We start from the raw sequence: 18,759 nt of genomic DNA, 5'->3' as shown, positions 1-18,759 counted from the left end.
GAGACGTCTGGTGCTTCGCAGATTGCAGAACGTTACAATATTTTCATAATTTCTTCTTTTGCATTTTATATTAATTCTGGACAATATCGATCGATTTCTTTTATTTGTATTTTTTCTAAGGGAGGTTTTTTGTAAATGTTTAATGAAATAAAATGTTTTTTGTTGTTTATTTAAAGAAAGTTTTAAGATTTGTCCTGGAAACATTGTTTTTTATTTTTATTTGGAATATTTTGTCAAATGCCATTTAATGTTATGAAAAGCAAACCGAATTTGTATCTACCTCCGCAATAGTTTTGTGTTTTGTTTTTCCCCCAGTCCAATCTGTTTAAAAAAAAAAAAAAAAAAAAAAGATTTTGTAACACTTCTTTTTAATGATGACTTCTCAGTGTTCCGACTGCAGTGCCGCTATTTCACCAGTAAGGGGCGGTAGCCGGTTTGCCAGCGTGACCACGGCTAAACGGAAGTAGAAGACGTAGAACCGGGGGTGGAGTGGCTGAGGCGGTGGAGGTTTTCTCGTGAAGTTGACCGGGGAACGATGCTTTTCCTCCGCACCGCTCCGGGTGTTTGTAGGCAGGTCGGCGCGGTGACGGCTCCGCGAAGCAGAGCGCTCTCCCTGCAGGTATCGACCGGAGGCGAGTACTCCCCGGGGATCCGGTGTCAGCTTCATTAATCCACACTCATAACATGTTTGTTTGCACCCTCCAGTTGAGGAAACTGTCAACGCTGACCGGGACCAGTTCGCTCTCGCTGACCGCTCTGCAGCCTGCACATCGGCTTCAAGCCACAGTGAGTCTCGCTCTCAGACTCCAAACACAGAGAATCAGGAAAATGCGACACAGTGCGTCCGCCATGTTGGATGGGTCTCAGTGGTCGTATTGACAGGCACGACATTCAAGCAGATCAAACAGAATTGAATAAACCTTTTAAAAGTCGGGGTAGACTGTAAGCGTACCCGCATTTGTCTTTATGCAACACTAATGTTATTAGCTTTAATTGAACGCTACCAAACCAAGCAGCAAAAGCTTGACAGGTATATATAGACTCAACATTTGAAGTCTGAGAAATGTATTGTTGGTCCAGCTTGTAGATCATGTAGGTCCCCTGAAATCCAATTCTTTGTCGATTTTGATTAAAAAAAAAAAAAGCTAAGGGTTTTCTTTTGTTTTTTGTTTTTTTTTTTGTTTGTTTTGTATAAATGGAAATGTATGCCATAACTGTGGCTACTTATATTTCTTCAACTACTAAATCCATGTCTACCTGCTTCACCATGCACTCCACAATAGCCCGGTCACATACATAACAACCCAGTGCCCTCACCTCCTTCTTGGGTGACTTCAACCATGCAGTGAATGTAGAGAACACTCCATACTCATCGCTGTCACCCACTGCATGAGCTGCCCCACACCTGCTGTATGTTCACATTAAGGCTGGTGTCCGGAGTTTCCGTTCGTTTCCAATGTATGTATCATTTTTCAACAGAGCTTAAATGTGTCAGTCTGGTTCGATACTGTAATATAATATTAGCATAAAGCAATATAAAAATTTATTTATGAGCCCCGCCTTCGTCTCATAGACCCACATGTTATCCGAGAAAACGCCGGTCAGCTTCAGCCAATAGAGCTTGAGCTTCCGCCTTGTCGTGCCGTCAAAGTGTGCACACAGCCAGAGAGCACGGCCGCTCGCTAAGGCAGAGGTGAGTTAGCTCCGCAGCAGCTGGCCCGCTCACCTCGGATATATCCACTGTCTGCTGAACATCCACCGTAAACAGCTAAACATGGAGGATGCTGTAGGACTCGGAGGCTCTCATTTTCACCCGACGGATAATAGCGTGCACAATTAAAGGGGCGTGGCTTGGTCGCTCATGAAAGCAGAACCTCCAGACGTTGGATTAAAAAAAAACCTTTCTCTTTCAAAACTCCGGACACGAGCTTTATGGAGACACACAGCTGCGGATGTGTTTCCTACAGTAGTGTGCAGAGCTGGGTATCGATTCAGACTTCCTAAATCGATTTGATTCAAAACTAAATTTGGTGCATTATTAAACATAGTAATGTTTACAGTAAGAATTGAGCCCAAGGCAGTGACATTAAACATGCAATCTATATTGAAAATGATCTGACCTAAACTAAAATGTAATAAATGAAATAGCAGACAATGCAAATAAGGTGCATACAAAGCTTTGACTGTGTATAGGGTGGTCAGACCAATTGTCACATCACACGTTTGTTTCTAATAGGGCTGCACAATTAATTGAATTTTGATCACGGCGATTTTGAAATTAATAACACCAGGCTTTGTTGCATGTCAAATCAAGCACTTTCTCAACCCACTAGTCAGCCAAGGACTGTGTTGTTGTGTGATAATGTGATGGTCTGCTATAAACTGATTCCATAGTCTGGGCATGCCATTTACTTTTCAATAACAGTACTGGCTACAGTGTTTATGCATTTGACCAGGACCAGTGTGACAGGCCGTGACTGGCCTCACAACGTTTGGCACGCACAGTGCCTTTGGAACAGAGACTGTAGGACAGTCCACTGACAGCCGCGCCGAACTCTTTTGACCCGGTAGTAATGAGACTCCCCGAGGCCACAGTGAGCCAGAGGGAGAAGAGGTGGAGGATGTTTGGCAGAATCATTGACTGTATAAAAGAGTGATGAAGCAACCTGGCTCACCTGGCTAGCTTAAAGTTGGTTAAGCTTCATGTTCAGGCCATAACAACAAAAAACCAAATGGCCAAATTTTGAGGAATGCTCCACATTGCTAAAATTATATATGCATTCAAACATTTTCTTGCAGAAAAAAAAACTGGATAACAGAATCCTTTGAGGATTCAAGGATACAAGTCAACAAACTGACTAACTGAGGAAAATAACAATTAGAAGACAATTTAATTTTAAAGTAGTGACATGAAGACTTAAAGCTCGTGTCTGAGTTTCCGTTCGTTTCCAATGTATGTATCATTTTTTAACAGAGCTTAAATGTGTCAGTCTGGTTCGATACAATAATATAATATTAGCATAAAGCAATATAAAAATGTATTTATGAGCCCCGCCTTCGTCTCATAGACCCCCATGTTATCCGAAAAAGCGCCGGTCAGCATTCAGCCAATAGATTTCGAGCTTCCGCCTTGTCGCGCTGTCAAAGTGTGGAGCAGCCAGAGAGCACGGCCGCTCGCCCAGCAGAGGAGAGTTAGCTCTGCAGCAGCCGCCCCGCTCACCTCGGATATATCCACTGTCTGCTGAACATCCACCGTAAACAGCTAAACATGGAGGATGCTGCAGGACTCAGAGGCTCTCATTTTCACCCGATAGATAATAGCGTGCACAATTAAAGGGGCGTGGGTTGGTCGCTCATGAAAGCACAGGGAGGGCGGAGCCTGAGACGTTGGATTAAAAAAAACCTCTCTCTTTCAAAACTCCGGACACGAGCTTTAACAGAATTTAGTGTAGTGATGCCCTGAAACAGTGGCAGTATAAACTATGATCAGAGACATTCAGGCTGAAACAATCGATCGGTGTTTGAGTCACGATAGTTTTCCTGGCTTGATGTTTAGATCAGGATGGAGAAAGTGATCAGGGCTGAGTGGTTAGAGTGTGAAAAGCCATCTTTTTAAATGTTGATACTTGGAGATTTGGGATTGATTCAGAATCTTAATAAAAATCCCATTTCGGATGTGAATTTTTTTTTTCTGGCACCCCTTGTAAATATGTCATTCTTCATTTAAATATTTGCACAACATTCTTAATTTGGTGAAATGTAATATACAATACTCAGCAGTATTCCTCGATGTTGAACTCTTCATGTTTATGAAAACTGGCAGTGATGGCCGCTGCTATTTTGTTCTGCTAAGACAGCATCTGCACTAGTTTAACATCAAAGGAGTTTAACACTACAATTTAAGAAATAGAAGAAAATAAGAAGTAGAAATAAATACATTTTTGGCTAACTGGGACCCACTGACCCACTAAATCACACTTTTGGGTCCCACAGACTCACTACACTGAACACCTGTCAACATCACTACTACACTACACCAACCTTTAGTCCTCATTATGATGGACTTGTCCTGTTCTGCACAGTGCCTGTGGTCGACCATTCGCCGTTAGTACTTTGAAACTTTGTACTCTTCTTCTTATGTGTGAAATAGCGGTTTTCAACCAGTATTACAATGAATTATTACCACCTACTGTTAAGAATTGTAATCATACTCAATTATAGCTCAGCCGTGTGTCTGTGGTAGAGCTTCAGCTTCTGGACGGATGGAGTGAGGTGGAGTAAGAACATCCACGTGACGTCAGTGCTGCAGGACAAGTCCTCCCTGGTGCAGATCAGGTATCTCTACCCTCCTGCTATTGTCCAATGGTCTGCAGCAACCGGTGGAGAGATTGACTGACCGCTGGCTTTGTGTCCCTCTGTGGCAGCGAGCTGTCAGAAGCAGCATATGAGAAGTTGGCCGACGAGACTCTGGACTCTTTAGCTGAGTACTTTGAAGATCTGATGGATGAAGCTTTCACTGGGGCAGACTATGATGTCGTCTTCACTGTAAGTGTTGAGAACTCAAGCAATGGAGGTCTTAAAGTGCTTTGCCTTATTATCTTAAGTGAGTCTGCCTTATTGCTCCTGCAAATTTAAGTTAATTATTTCCTTTGTATAACTTATTTTGGGAGTAAAACATTAGCAGCTCATTACTAGTATCAGTTTCTGTTATAGTGTATTCATAAGTGGCGAAAAATACCTCTTAACGCTGTCACATTTTGAATTTCCCACTAGGATGCAGAAATTTGCATCAACATGTTGCATTTACTGAAGTAACTTCTTGGATAAATTGTCCTTGTGGGAGTAGTTTTAATGCAAAGTCTACTTGTACTTCAGTAAACTTGAGTCAGAAAATGTTCACTCTGTTTGTCTGATCTGGACTTCATGTCACTTACTCCCTTTATTTTTGAAAAGATTATGTTCAAATAATCCCACTATTTTGCTCATGCACAGAGACTTCCACCTCAGGCTCCACCTCCTTACTCTGTGTAGCCAATCAAAGGAACTGCAGATGAACTTGATGACAGCAGGAAGTAATCAGTTGGTCAACGTTACTGATGTCGATGCAAAAAAAAACATTGATGTGAAAATTTAAGTGTGGACTAATTGTGTTATTGTTGTCATATATTGCTGTATGATGAAATCACATCGGCCACTTCATGCTTATCGATCATGACGGTTCACTACCGAAAGTGCTGGGGACAGTGTTGCTCACTGGCCCAGTTTACATGGGTGTTTTTTCAATCCGATTGGAAATTGAATTGAAAGTCCTTTATTTGTCAGAATCAGTTTATTGTCATTGCACAATGTACAACGAAATTTCAAGCAGCATCTGTATAAAAAACCTAACAATAGTGCAAATTTAAAAATATAAATAGAAAAATAATCGTATATAGAAAAGAATTTGCAGTATTTGCAGATTATTGCACATTTCCATGAGTGCGTGTCTGTCAGTGACCCTTCAGATTCAATGCAGTGATGGCTTGCGGAAAGAAGCTGTTTCTTAGTCTGTTTGTCTTTGTTTTGATGGACCTGTAGCGCCTGCCAGAGGGTAACAGTTCAAACAGGTGGTGTGCTGGGTATTGTCTCTTTTGATTGACTCGGCTCTGCTGAGGCAGCGGGATGTGAATAAGTCTCTGATGGAGGGAAGAGGGCGTCCGATGATCTTTTCAGCTGTCCTGACTACTCTTTGTAGTCTCTGCCTGTCTGCCTCGGGGCAGTGGAAGAACCACACGGTGATGCAGTAGGTCAGGATGCTCTCGATGGTGGAGCGGTAGAAGGGCACCAGCAGCTTCTCACAGATGTTACTTTTCCTGAGTACTCTCAGGAAGTGCAGACGCTGCTGTGCCTTTTTGAAGATAGCCGAGGTGTTTGCAGACCAGGAGAGGTTGTCGGTGATCACGGTGCCCAGGAAGGTGAAGGTGTGGACCCTCTCCACTGGATCCCTGTGAGGGAACGAGCGGTCATCCCGACTCAGGATCAGCTCGCCTGGATCACATTGGAAGAGGTTTGGCGGAGAAATGAGGTGGACGTTCCCAGGTTCTTTGCCAATCCTTCTGTTTATTGGCAGTTTTAAGGTCACACACCCTCACAACAGGCTTTTGACAGAGGCTTCTCCAGACTGACAGCCTCACAGGTGCTCTCTCTCCCCTCTCCTTAACCATGGTCCTCCTTAAAGCTACGGTAGACAATGTTGTCCAAAAGCACTTTTAGTCATACTGAGTGAAATGCTCCTTGCCCCCTGGGAGAAGTCAATACGTTATGAGGACGGAAAAAGGTGCAGAAAAAATCTGACCACTGTAGCGTCCACAGGACAGTAAAAACTCCGACCAATCGTAAGGCGCGGACCGCTCTTAAGAAACCAATCAAATCCCTTCGCCGTTCTACCAGCCCCCTGCGCGTACATTTCAATGGCGTGCACTGGCCCTGGTTCAGAGCGCGTTGCCAAGGCGCTCTCAGCGCTCGCGGCTCACCTGAAAGATAGAACGAAGCGGAGCGGGCGCGCTGCGCTCCTATGCGCGTTGTGTGCGGGCAGTCAGAAAGGTTGGATGCGATCACAAACTCCGTGCACGTGGCGCTTCCGGGTCCAGTGTGTTTGCTCCCAAGGGGAGCTCCTCCAATGGGGTGGGAGCAAGGCGGAGCCTTGGGGAGATGCTACATTCGAATACATGCTAGTTTTCCAAGATCGCCGACCCTAGCTTTAAATACATCCAGCCCAGACCAAATTAACCAATCCCTGGGCTGGATTAAACCAAAATTCTAGGAGGGGTGTCTGATCATCTTATTAATATTTACAAAAAGATTTTAACAAAATCCCCAGTGTCAAGTAAAAATAAATGAAAATATAAATTCACCTAGGATGACCTTCCCCACAAGTCAATTTCTCAGAACATAAATATTTACAATAAATACACAACTGTGCTCCCCTTCACACCATGGACTGCTCCTCCCTGCATCAGCCAGGTGAAATACAGCTTCTCCAGCGGGCGCACTCCGCTAGTATCAGCTGGGCAGAGAGAAGGAGGAGGAAGTGTGCGTGGTGAGTAGTTTTATGGCGTTTCTGCTCGTATGTGGGATGTTACGTCCTCAGGGGGTAGTGGGTACCACACTACCTGCACTCCAGCCGCAGCCACGCCACTCCTCACTTCTGCCACATTCTCCACTGTCACACACGTGAGAGAGACTCAGTTCTGTATGAGAAGGGCTGTTAACTTCTCACAATCCCCATGTATGAAGAGGGGAGATGGATCAGACCTGTGTTTCCTAAAGTCCAGGATGACTTCTTTGGTCTTTGTGATGTTCAGAGACAGGTTGTTTGCCGAGCACCACTCAGCCAGTTTCAGGACTTCATCCCTGTAGGCAGACTCATCGCCCCTGGTGATCAGTCCCACCACCGCTGTATCATCCACAAACTTAACAATGGTGTCACTGGAATGGGCGGGGCTGCAGTCCGTGGTGTAGAGGGTGTAGAGCAGTGGACTCAGCACACACCCTTGTGGAGAGCCTGTGCTCAGGGCCCAGGTGGAGGACTGATGGGGCCCCAGTTTAACCGTCTGGGGTCGGTTTGTCAGGAAGTGTTTGATCCAGGTGCAGGTGAGTGGGGGGAGTCCCAGATCGATCAGTTTCCTGACCAGGATGTCAGGGATGATGGTATTAAAGGCTGAGCTGAAGTCGACGAAGAACATCCTGACGTAGCTCTCCCGGTGTTCTAAGTGGCTCAGCGCAGTGTGCAGTGTGTGATACTATAGCATCCTCTGTTGACCTGTTTGCTCTGTGAGCGAACTGGTAGGGGTCGAAAGAGGAAGGGAGGCAGGTCATGATGTGGTTGAGAGCCAGCCGTTCCAGGCACTTGGTGATGAGTGCCACTGGGCGGTGGTCCTTGTGGCTGACGGTGGCAGATTTCTTTGGCACTGGGATCATAGTGGCAGACTTCAGGCAAGCAGGGATGGTGGACTGTGTCAGGGAGAGGTTGAAGATTTTGGTGAAGACCTGCGAGAGTTGCGCGGCACAGGCCTTGAGCACCTTCCCCGGTACACCGTCGGGTCCAGAAGCTTTCCTGGGGAAAGCTTTTTCAGCATCCTTTCCACTTCATGTGCCTGCACAGTCAGCGGTTGGGAGCTGGAAGTTGGATGTTGCTGGGGGGATGCAGGGTTTCCCCCAGAAAACTTGCTAAGCCTGGTGGTTGGACTGCTAGAGAAACCCATCGTGTTTATGAAAAAAAAAAAAAAGTTGACAGAAATTTTGAAATTATGACTACGTTGTGTTATTGTCAGCATTTATTAACATGCAGATTCTTACAGAAAGCTACAATCTTAAAATAAAGTTTTAACAAACACAAAAAATAAAATTAAAATAAATATCAAATGTTTTCACCTATTGAATCTTAAACCTACACTAAGGAACTTTTCAACCTTAATAAAACATTTTAATATCTTTTGTGATGATACTTCGACTTACAACTAGTTGAATGACCCCTCTGTCACGGGCTGAGGGCGTCAGTATTGCTTTCACTTGGACTAAGCAGCTGTGAGGAGGGTGGTAGGAACCCTGCACACTAAAAAGCTCCAAATGTGCGGACTGCTTTACGGCATGCGTCACATCACGATATAACATTGTTTAGCCACTATTAGATTCATTTAGATTCATTACCTCGTCGCTATCCGTCCTTCACACAGCCACTGGAAACAAATGAAGGCGAGTTCAGTCCGACAGCATGCCCACCGGGAGCAGCAATTTACGACGTCCCGCGCTAGTCCTCATGGGAACTGTAGTATTCAGTCAGGCAAAACACTACCGCTTTTGTCCACTGGCGCCGCCAAAATCAACGAAAACTGAAAGTTCCTTAGTGTAGCTTTAAAACAAGCCTTTGCTGTTCACATTTAAAGGTAAAATAAATTAACAAAAATACAGTGCAAACATGATTAAGGTGTAAAAACAGGGCACTCAGAGGCTGAAGAGGTCTCTGTTGGACTGTGTGACCTCGTCTAATTTTTGAATGAAAAACTAAAGACAAATTACTGAAAAAAATTATTAGATTGCTTACAGTTATTAATATTGTTATGTTCTTTAAGTATTTGTTGTTTGTATGGAGTTCACAGTAGTGCATAAGTCCAGCAGTACCTCCTTCAGTCCAGCAGAGGGCTCAGTGTTACTGTTAGATGTATAGTGCAGTGTGAAGCAGTAGAAGAAGAATGTGCATGAATGGAATCCCCAGACTGATGAAGCATGTTGTTCATTAAACAGAAGCAATTCCACCGTTTGGACAGTGAATCATTTTGAGGACAGAACACGAACCATTTTGGATTAAATCCGCTAGTTTGATGTTTACTATCGCGGCTCGCAGAAGGCTGCTCTGACGACGTGCTAACATCCATGCTAACTTGCACCAACTCTGCCTCATCAGCGAGCCGCGGCTTTCTGATGAAAATTCACGTCACCTCTGACCCCCTACGTGTTCACGTATCCATGTTTGATTCTTATAAACAGGCCAATGATTATCTTGCTTACCTTTACATGTTTCGGCTGTCAACCTGCAGCCTTCCTCAGAAGTGTCACGTGATGTTGTTGTGACGCGTCTGGTCAGCACAGGTTTTGGCGCCAGCTTCCTGCTGGGTGCAGTAGGATGACAGCGCCATCTGCAGTCTGACTTCTTCAGTACTTTGTCCCAGGTGTGAGAAAGTTGATATGCCCCCTCCGCCCGGTTCACAGTCTGGGGGGGCGTTTCCGGATCTCGATGGCCTTCCTGATCCAGCGGTGGTATTTGTTGCTTTCCGTGCCGATGATCTGGGCATGATCCCAGTCCATGAGGTGGTTTTCCCTCTTGCAATGTTCGGAAATGGCAGACTTTAGCTGTTCCTGCTCTGCCTGTTGTTTGGAGGAGCGTGTGCATGCTTTAGATGTTTCTTTTTCACATTCAGTGCGATGTTCTTTTGTCCTGATGTTGAAGGCTCTGCCAGTCTCCCCGACGTAGGATTTGTTGCACGACAAACAAGGTATTTCGTAAATGATATTGCATTTGTGTCGTGGCTCTATTTTGTCCTTGGGATGTACTAGTAACTGCCGTAGTTTAACCTGTGGTTTTACTGGGGTGCTGATGTTGTGCTTATTCATGGTCCGTTGTATTCTCTCTGTGATCCCTCTGATGTATGGAAGTGTCACCATGGCCCTGTTTTGTTTCTCAGTTTGTTTAGTTGTTGTTCTCTTTTTTGTGTCTTTGTTTTGTTTTGCTTGTTGGCGGCCTTTGTTTATGGCCCACATCGGATAATTGCACTTTCGTAGTGCTTTTATGATGTGTTCTTCCTCCTCCTTTCCATCTTCTTCCTGTGTGATTAGTTTTGTGCGTTCAAAAAGGGTTCTTACGACTGGAAGTTTGTGGTTAATGGGATGTTCTGACATCCAAAGGAGGTATTGGTCTGTGTGAGCGGGTTTCCGGTATATGTGAATTTTAATGCTGCCATCTTCCAGGTGCTTTATGGTCCAGGAAATGTATGGTGCTGTCTGTTTCCTCTTCGTGGGTGAACTTGATGTTGTTTGTGTCATCCAGTGTGTTGAGATGATCCATGAGTTCTTGTGTGTGTCCTCTCTTTGTTATTTCCCAAATGTCATCCACATACCGCTCATTATGGCAGACAGTGGATCCCCCATTGTGAACACCTCCTTCTGCCTGTAGATGGTACCCCGATACTGGAAGTAGGTGGAGGTGGAGACGAATTCCAGGAGCCTTGTGATATCCTCAACAGTGAGAGAAGTCCTTCTTTTTAATGATTTATCCTCCTTGAGGCGACTACGCACGATATGTATTGTGAAATTTATGGGAGTTTTTGTAAACAGACAGACCACATCATGCGAGATGAATATTTCATCTTTTTGAATTGTTATGTCCTTCAGTTCCTGGGCCAGTTGCTTGGCATTTTTACAGTGTTGATCTGTGAGTCCAAGGAGTGGTTTTATGAGGTCAACCAGTGCTTTAGACAGGTTGAATGTCACAGACCCGATGCTATCCACAATGGGTCTCAGCGGTGTTCCAGGTTTGTGTATCTTGGGGGTTCCATAAATTCGAGGGGTTATGCTTGCTGTGGGGATGAGATGATTGTTTGTCTCCTTGTTTATTTTTTCTTCATTGAGAAGGGGTTTGAGTAGTGATTTCAGGGCCTTCTTTTTGTCTTCAGTTGGTGGTTTAGAGCCCAAATGTGTTGTTTATTTGTCCGAATACCAACTGTTTATGATTTTGTTCGGACGAATTTGGCGAAATGTGAGCCAGCTGCAGTGAGCGGCTCCAGCACGGGGGTGGCAGAGAAGCAGGAGAGAAGCAGAGCACACAAGAACCCCGGACCCGCCACAGGGCCCCCCGGCCGGCACGGCGCTCGGCGCCGTGGCCGCGGCAGTCAGTCCCCCGACCCGGCGGCCCAGCCTCCAGGCCCGGTCGGGCTTTGGCGGCGGCCGACCGCGGATCACACCGCCGGACCGCCCCGCCACTCTGACCGGCTCCCCACCGACCCGCTCGGCAGCGGGACCGAGACGTGCGGTCTCACCCAGCGGTCCTACGGAGCGGGCCCGCCCCGGGCGTCGCACCGAGTCGGTTCCGGAGGTCTGGCGGCAGACCCCCGGGCCCGCCGGCGAGCGCAGAGTTTCTCACACCCTCCGGGGCCGGACCCAGATCGCGGGGCCAGGGCCCGCCCCCACTACCAGAGCCGCCCCCGCCACACACACACACCCGCCGGCCGCCAGGCGCCGCAAGCTCTGTGTGGCGCAACCGCTGTCCGTCGCGTTGCATCTTGGGCAATTTCAGTATGAGTAGTGAACACACGATGTATACTCAACATTTCTGGCAGTATGCATCCGGGAACTTCTCGCATACTCAAAATCGCATACTGCCAGTGTAAACACACTGCATACTCAATAAGTTAGTATGAGTAGTAGAACACAGCCTCAGTGCCCTCAGTGCCTTCATTCAGTGACTCAAAAGCAGATGGGAGAAGCTAACAACTCCATGTTAGTGGATGGAACATGCTAACAACTCCATGTTAGTGGATGGAACATGCTAACAACTCCATGTTAGTGGATGGAACATGCTAACAACTCCATGTTAGTGGATGGAACATGCTAACAACTCCATGTTGGTGGATGACTGATGCTACCACCTCCATGTTAGTGGAAGACAGATGCTAACAGCTACATGTTAGTGGATGGGACATGCTAACAGCTCCATGTTAGTGGATGGGAGATGCTAACTACTCTATGTTAGTGGATGACAGATGCTAACAGCTACATGTTAGTGGATGGGACATGCTAACAACTCCATGTTAGTGGATGACAGATGCTAACAGCTCCATGTTAGTGGATGGAACATGCTAACAACTCCATGTTAGTGGATGGAACATGCTAACAACTCCATGTTAGTGGATGGAACATGCTAACAACTCCATGTTAGTGGATGACTGATGCTACCACCTCCATGTTAGTGGAAGACAGATGCTAACAGCTACATGTTAGTGGATGGGACATGCTAACAGCTCCATGTTAGTGGATGGGAGATGCTAACTACTCTATGTTAGTGGATGACAGATGCTAACAGCTACATGTTAGTGGATGGGACATGCTAACAACTCCATGTTAGTGGATGACAGATGCTAACAGCTCCATGTTAGTGGATGGGACATGCTAACAGCTCCATGTTAGTGGATGGGACATGCTAACAGCTCCATGTTAGTGGATGGGACATGCTAACAGCTCCATGTTAGTGGATGGGACATGCTAACAGCTCCATGTTAGTGGATGACAGATGCTAACAGCTCCATGTTAGTGGATGACATATGCTAACAGCTCCATGTTAGTAGATGACAGATGCTAACAGCTACATGTTAGTGGATGGCACATGCTAACAACTCTGTTAGTGGATGGGACATGTTAACAACTCCATGTTAGTGGGTGGACATCTCAGTCGTGGGCCGGCAAGGAGGCTCGGTCCCGACCAATGCCGCTTGCGGCTTTATTTGGATTAGTGTTTCTAATTTCCTAACTTGACGATGTTTGGCTTCTACGAACTGCCATTCGTGTGCATGCTTCAGATGTGTTTCTATCAGTGTGTATGTGTCCTTGTCCAAATTATATGTCTCTCTGAAATGTGCCGTTTTTTGTGCTAATGACAGGTTAATTTCTTTCACCTTGTTTGCCGTGCAGTGGATCCTTTCTTGTAGCAATGCACTTTTCGCTCTCCTTACGATTCTGTCCGCGTTCTGCGTTGGTATGGGGTTCTTTAAGTCCAGGCTTGGTGGTATAATGCCTTCGTCTCGGCACCGCAGGTTGAATTTCAGGTGATTCCGGAAACGCGCTCTCTTCTGTTCTAGCTGCTCCATGCAGCGGAACTCTTTGACACAAGTTTGTCCATGATTCGTTCTTAGTAGTCCGATGAGGTTCATTAGGCCTTTTTTTGTATTCATGTTTGATTCATTAAAAAGAAGGACTTCTCTCACTGTTGAGGACATCACAAGGCTCCTGGAATTTGTCTCCACCTCTACCTACTTCCAGTATCGGGGTACCATCTACAGACAGAAGGAGGGGTTCGCAATGGGGGATCCACTGTCTGCCATAATGAGCGGCTTCTTCATGGAAGACCTTGAAGCCCGGGCCCTCAAAACAGTCCCACCACACTGCGGCCTTTCGCTTTGGAAGAGGTATGTGGATGACATTTTGGAAATAACAAAGAGAGGACACACACAAGAACTCATGGATCATCTCAACACACTGGATGACACAAACAACATCAAGTTCACCCACGAAGAAGAAACAGACGGCACTATACATTTTTTGGACCTGGACATAAAACACCTGGAAGATGGCAGCATTAAAATCCACATATACCGGAAACCCGCTCACACAGATCAATACCTCCTTTGGATGTCAGAACATCCCATTAACCACAGACTTTCAGTCGTAAGAACCCTTTTTGTACGCACAAAACTAATCACACAGGAAGAAGATGGAAAGGAGGAGGAAGAACACATCATAAAAGCACTACGAAAGTGCAATTATCCGATGTGGGCCATAAACAAAGGCCGCCAACAAGCAAAACATAACAAAGACACAAAAAAGAGAACAACAACTAAACAAACTGAGAAACAAAACAGGGCCATGGTGACACTTCCATACATCAGAGGGATCACAGAGAGAATACAACGGGCCATGAATAAGCACAACATCAGCACCCCAGTAAAACCACAGGTTAAACTACGGCAGTTACTAGTACATCCCAAGGACAAAATAGAGCCACGACACAAATGCAATATTATTTACGAAATACCTTGTTTGTCGTGCAACAAATCCTACGTCGGGGAGACTGACAGAGCCTTCAATGTCAGGACAAAAAGAACATCGCACAGAATGTGAAAAAGAAACATCTAAAGCGTGCACACGCTCCTCCAAACAACAGGCAGAGCAGGAACAGCTGAAGTCTGCCATTTCCGAACATTGCAAGAGGGAAAACCACCTCATGGACTGGGATCATGCCCAGATCATCGGCACGGAAAGCAACAAATACCACCGCTGGATCAGGGAGGCCATCGAGATCCGGAAACACCCCCCCAGACTGTGAACCGGGTGGAAGGGGCATATCAACTTTCTCACACCTGGGACACAGTACTGAAGAAGTCAGACTGCAGATGGCGCTGTCGTCCTACTGCACCCAGCAGGAAGCTGGCGCCAAAACCTGTATAAATCCAGACACGTCACAACAACATCACGTGACACTTCTGAGGAAGGCTGCAGGTTGACAGCCGAAACATGTAAAGGTAAGCAAGATAATCATTGGCCTGTTTATAAGAATCAAACATGAATACAAAAAAAGGCCTAATAAACCTCATCGGACTACTGTGTTCACATATCGACCATAAGGTGTCGCCATTGCAACTGTATCACCAGATGCCATTAAAAGCTCGAGAGACCGTCTTTGGTATCGCGGTTTTGGTGCAAAAAAAACAAATTTACAATTAATAAACCATAAAGCACTGAAGGAAACCCTGGGATGTGACTGCAGACTTTTGGGCGGGGGTCTCAAAGCGTGCAAAGAAGGTGTTCAACTCCTCTGCTAGTGCGGTGCTCGGGACTACTCCTGAGTTTGTATGACCCTTGAAGTTTGTGATCTGCTGAATTCCCTGCCACACCAACCGAGAGTTGTTGTCAGAGAGGTGGCTTTCAATCCTCTGTCTGTGCTCTGCTTTCGCTTTCCTGATTCCTCTCTTCAGGTCAGCCCTGGCAGCACTGTACAGTTCCTTGTTTCCAGACCTGAAGGCAGTGTTGCGGGCTCTGAGGAGTGTCTTGACCTGGCTATTCATCCAGGGCTTCTGATGCGTTTATCCACTGTTACATTCCTCATACAGAACTTGATGTAAAATAGTACAGCCTCTGTGTGTAGGGTCAGGTCCTGATGTTCAAAGACACACTATTCAGTGTGCTGGAAACAGTGCTGGAGTTGAAGAATAGCATTTTCGGGCCAGGTTGTGATGGTCTTGGTCACTGGAGTTGTGCTTCTTCTTAGCGGTGTGTGAGCAGGGGCAAGGAGCAGAGAGAGGTGGTCTGACTGGCCTAAGTGTGGCAGTTGTATAGCTCTGTATGCATGTTTAATGTTTGTGTAGACGTGATCTAAGGTGTTTTCCCCTCTGGTAGCACAGCTTACATGTTGGTAGAATTTAGGCAGGACAGACTTCAGGTTTGCCTGGTTGAAATCTCCTGCAACAATGTGTACGCCGCCGGGGTAAGACTGCTGTAATGTATTTAATACGTCTGCTAATAGCGCTAGAGCTATGCTAGTGTTAGCATCAGGTGGTATGTAGGCGGCTGTGATTAGCACAGCTTTTAGCTCCCTAGGCAGGAAAAACAGACGGGCTTTTACAGAAATGAACTCTATGTCCGGTGAGCAATGTGTGTGCATAATAGTGTTATTTGTAGACCAGTGTTATTTGTAGACCAGTCGTTGTGTACGTAAATACACAGGCCACCTCCTCTCCCTGTCATTGTGTGCACTGTGATGTTTTATTTTCTGACATTACTTGTAATGACCTAGAGTTTGATTTCAGACTGTACACAGTGCAATTACTTGGTGGTGGGTTGGACCCCTGTTGAAAAGCTCTAAGCTTCTAGGGTGTCCTTTTTCACAATATGCAATGCAGTTTTTGTAAGTTACAGTTTTGTAATGCTTATAAAATTGTGAAATAAACGCGCAAACAAACAAAACTACTTGTGATACAGTTTAACTAACGATCAGTTAGTTAAACTAAACTAAGTTATTTAGTTCAGTTCTTCTCTTTTACTGAAAATGGCAGTGCATCGCCTCACTGAACATATCACCACGTCTTGCTGCTAACAACATGCAGAGAGCCTGCAACGCTTGCAGTGTTGTTCTTCTTCTGTGGTGTCTGTGTGAAATAAGGTTGAACATGCAAACAGCACACCTAGTGGCATGAAGTGCAAATGCAGTCATGGCGTCGTCTGTGCGCCGTGGTCTGAATGAGAATCTCCTGGGGTTATTTTAAACCCAGAATATTTATTCAGAAACCAGAATATTTATCTTAACACGAATATTGACTGCACGTAAACATAGCCAGTGTCGTCTTTCCAGGCCACTGCGCCGTACGAGTAACATTCTAGGAGGAGAAAAACGATTAATTTTGTCTTTTTTTGTATTATTATAGTTTTGTACTGTTACATTTTAAGTCTAATCTGTCCAATCTAGATTATTTAAATTTTGTACATCTGATGCAAGCATTAATGATGGCAGCAGCATATTTAGCATCATAACATGAAAATAATGTTTACATTCTAAAGCACCTTCATTATCCCCACAGGGTTTCTTTAGTTTTTTAATCTTTTATAGCAGCAAAAGTCCTCAGGGCTGTAAACTGTCACACTTTAACTAACGATCATTCAGTTCTTCTCTTTTACTGAAAAAACGGTGCATCGCAACTTTTATTATCTTGGTGCTCGATTTTTTTTTTTCCATTTACTGCACTGTTAAGTGAGATTGTTCTTCTATTTTTCTCTGTTTATATTATTTAATTTGCGTTGCTATTTGCTTGGTTTGTTAATAAAATGTTAAACTACTCTATAGTTCTAGTTTTCAGTGCAGATGCTTTAAAACTGGTTTAAAAACAATATAACATATCGGGATTTTAATCGAGATTGAATGATATGAGAAAAAAAAATCGTGATCATTTTTTTTGCCATATCGCCCAGCCCCTAAGACAGAGTCGAGACGGCTGGGGACAGACCAGGATTCGGGAGTTGCTGAAAGATGACAAGTATGCCATACAACCGCCTTAGGGGCTCCACTCCGGATTTACTGTAGGGTTTACTCCCTTAGCCTTTGTCTTTCCCAAGACGTCCACAAGGCAGTGGAGTTATTTGAGCTGGGGGTTGGTTCATACGGCACCAGGGCGTATCCAGACGCCGGTGGGCCTGCATGCCGCATGTCTGAGGGCCAACCTCCTCCGAGTCCTTGTAGCTCGGCCTGAGTCCGTGAGGTGTCTCGGTACGAGGAACCGCTAACATAGGGCTTGCAGATGGAGAGGCTGTATACTGGCAGAGGGAGACTTACACACTCGGCTCCCCTTTTCGCATACAAGCTAGCCAGCGGTGTTAGCTGAAAGCGAGTGACAAGCACGACCACTGCAGCTCCCACACAAGATGCGTCACACTGCCATTTGAGACACAAGTGACCATAATATAATAACCAGATGGTCACAAGGGTTCAGACATTTTCTCACCTATCATTTTCAATGACTTTTCCATGACTTCATAATTTGTTACCGAATTTCCATGACCAAAACATAGCTTAACGCTTCACTAAAATGTACTGTATTGGCCCGAATATAAGACGACTCCGATTATAACACGACCCCTATTTTTCAAAGATCATTTTGTGGGGGAAAAAAAAAAAAAAAAAAAAATGCTGAAGACAGTAAGGTCTCTCATAAAACAACTTTTTATTATACAATTATTATAAACTCGAAAACTCACAACTAGGGCTGCCACAAACGATTATTTTGGTAGTCGACTAATCACCAATTATTTTTTCGATTAGTCGACTAATCACATCATATGTAAATTAAATGTAAAACATAGTTTGTCGCACCACCAAGAAGCTGCTCTTATATAACTGTAATTATATTTCAGCTTTAAGTGTTTAAGGTATATACTAAATAAATATAAAGACAATTCAGATGATAGTTCATTAAACCTTTATTGAAATATTACTGTGTACCATAAAGTGCAAATACTTGAGTAAAATATGGAAAAGGCACTTGCCTAAACAACACAAAAATAAATCCTTTGTTAATTTTTTATTCCTTAATTTGTGTTTGGCATCAAGCACAGCAACAATGAGGTAGGCACCTGTAACTACGGAATTATTTAAGTTTTCATCTCACTGACTCAAAACAAAAGTGCATTTTGTGTTCAGTGCTCAACTGTATACAACTTTTATTACACTCTGACTCTACATAATCCCAAACTACACACGGCTCTTGTTCAGGAAAGTCAACATTTCTACATGTGTTGGAGACAGACTTGCTTTCTTTTTGGAGCAGATGTTCTGCTGCGGTGAAAATCCGCTCCGATGGGGTGGAGGCTCTGAAACGTAACGTTAGAAAATATTAGCCTGACATCACTTCTTATTAAAACACATCACTGTTAGAACGTTACAGAAAACATGAAATGAGTGCTAAAGGC

The 18,759-nt window shown here is 44.9% G+C and overlaps 1 protein-coding gene across 1 annotated transcript in view; it reads left to right on the top strand.

Moving 5' to 3' along the window:
- Nucleotides 1-484: 484 nt before the first annotated feature.
- LOC115387269 (frataxin, mitochondrial-like) overlaps nucleotides 485-18,759 on the top strand; it is a 28,876-nt gene continuing 10,601 nt past the window's right edge. Inside the window, exons 1-4 of the mRNA XM_030089922.1 lie at nucleotides 485-619; nucleotides 706-786; nucleotides 4,244-4,335; nucleotides 4,425-4,545. Of these exons, the coding sequence (XP_029945782.1) occupies nucleotides 536-619; nucleotides 706-786; nucleotides 4,244-4,335; nucleotides 4,425-4,545 (378 nt within the window). The 5' untranslated portion in view covers nucleotides 485-535. The remainder of the gene's footprint in view (nucleotides 620-705; nucleotides 787-4,243; nucleotides 4,336-4,424; nucleotides 4,546-18,759) is intronic.

This window comes from Salarias fasciatus, chromosome 4 (genome assembly GCF_902148845.1).
Source record: "Salarias fasciatus chromosome 4, fSalaFa1.1, whole genome shotgun sequence".
Taxonomy (NCBI): domain Eukaryota; kingdom Metazoa; phylum Chordata; class Actinopteri; order Blenniiformes; family Blenniidae; genus Salarias; species Salarias fasciatus.
Note: the sequence above shows the minus strand (reverse complement) of the source record. Positions and strands in the feature narration are given on the sequence as shown.